General features: G+C 54.9%; 1 protein-coding gene across 1 annotated transcript; it reads right to left on the reverse strand.

Moving 5' to 3' along the window:
- Positions 1-21: 21 nt before the first annotated feature.
- LOC105310701 (arrestin domain-containing protein 5-like) lies at positions 22-1,097 on the reverse strand (the record flags this gene model as incomplete). Its single annotated transcript, XM_011386832.2, has 1 exon — positions 22-1,097. A coding segment is annotated over one exon (727 nt), but the record flags the coding sequence as incomplete, so codon positions are not given.
- Between the last annotated feature and the right edge of the window lie 743 nt (positions 1,098-1,840).

Here is a 1,840-nt window from a genome sequence, read left to right on the forward strand (position 1 = left end):
ACTTGGTGCCAGGAGCACCCCTACACTCGTGAACCCGTGGATATCCCAGACATGGCCCGGCGTCCCCTGCAGGACAGAACCTGGCTGAGGCCCCCTGGTTAGCACCTTTGGACTCCATCACGGAGATGGGTCTGGAGCGCTGGCTAACGAACTCGGGGCAGGGTCAGGACAGCTTGTCGGTTCACTTTGTCTTCTCCTGGCCGTGACCTTTCTGGGGGTGGGAGAAATGGATGCCGAAGCGGCTGGAGCCTGGGGAAGCTCCGGCAAGGTGCCCCCGCACACCCAGACCCATCGGAAGGCCACCTGTGCAAGACGAAGGAAGGGCCACCGGTAGAGTGATAAAACTCTCGATATTTAGAAGTTTGGGCACTTAATGCTGGCAATCCTCCCTCACGGGTACGCCCGCCCCCTCCTGCAGCGGGCAGCTGTCTGAGTCCAAGGCGGTCCTGGTGATGACGATGGGGACCTTGGCCTTCACGCAGGTCAGGGACCAGGGCAGGTGGACGGTGCCGACCAGCTCGTACTGGGTGCTCATGATCTCGCTGTCGGCCACGTCGCTGCTCACGGACAGCACAGGCGGGAGGCCGAGGGTGCTGACGATCTTGGCGGTGTTGAAGGGCGCGATCTGGGTGTTGGCCTCCTGCCGGAGGAGCGTGCTGCTGTCCACACGGGACCGCTGCTCCGCCTTGGGGGTGAAGCCCCGGTACTGCACGTGGGCGTAGAGGGCAAAGACGACCGTCTTGATGCACTTGCCGGTCTGGTTGCTGACCTCCGTGGTGAAGATGACCCTCTCCCCCGGCGTGAAGCTGTTCTTTTGCATCTGGATCTGGAGGCAGATGGTGCCCTGGCTGCAGCAGTTGTAAGAAACCTTCTTCTTAGCCTCCACGAACAGGGGATTCTGGAAGAGGTGGGGGAGGGTAATGCACCACAGTGAGGCGTCGTGGCCGTCACGTCCACTCGCCTGCCCGACATGCCGCCATGACGGCGCCTCCGGCCTCCAGCCTCTTGGGACTCTCCCAGTAAGAGGCACTGAGGTGGATTGAACCCAGAGTCTTGGGGATTTCGCAGCTGAAAGCCTGGAGTCATCTCCCAGCTTCCTTTAGTCAAAGCCCTTTGCCATCTTGAGTATCCATCTCCTTATCTGTAAAACAGGGCTAAGAAATCCACAAGACCCTAGCTTCAGCCCAGCTCCGTTACGCGCTTGCTGTGTGACTGTGAACAAGTGACCTCTCTGAGCCTCGGTTTTCTGGAAGACGCGGAATGTCTCACAGTCTAAGCCCAAGACTAGGGCTTACCCAAGTCGTTCAGACTCCGAGGAAAGCTCAGGGGGTCTGAATCATGAAAAGAGAACTGTGGAGTTGCAATTATGTAACATATTAAAGTAAATGCTTCAAAATGCAGCCCTTACATTAACTAGTCAGCTGCTGGATTGCGAATAAAGTCACACGTACATTATATTTAACTTATATTTAACGTGTGGCTTGGGTATCATTTTAGTGTTTATTTGTGGATAATCGAAAAGATTCGACATAATGTGGGATGGGCTTTGAATGATTTGCTCTCCACTTTTGCTGCGGCCTTCCAGGATCTTCTTACATAGGAACTTGATACTTCCGTGTGTGCTCATTTCCTTTAAGCATACTAGAGAGGGAGGGAGGGAGGGAGGGAGGGAAGAAGGGAGGAAAGGAGGGAGGGAGGGAGAAGTATAACATGCTTGCAAACTCAACTTCCCATTAGTGACATCAAGTTAGTAACTTGATGGGAGTATTTACACCATGGAAATTGGCAAACGTTACATGTCAGGGCTGCCTTGCACCAGAGTCGGCGGTTAACCATTTAC

Source organism: Pteropus vampyrus, unplaced genomic scaffold, assembly GCF_000151845.1.
Source record: "Pteropus vampyrus isolate Shadow unplaced genomic scaffold, Pvam_2.0 Scaffold9595, whole genome shotgun sequence".
NCBI classification, from domain to species: domain Eukaryota; kingdom Metazoa; phylum Chordata; class Mammalia; order Chiroptera; family Pteropodidae; genus Pteropus; species Pteropus vampyrus.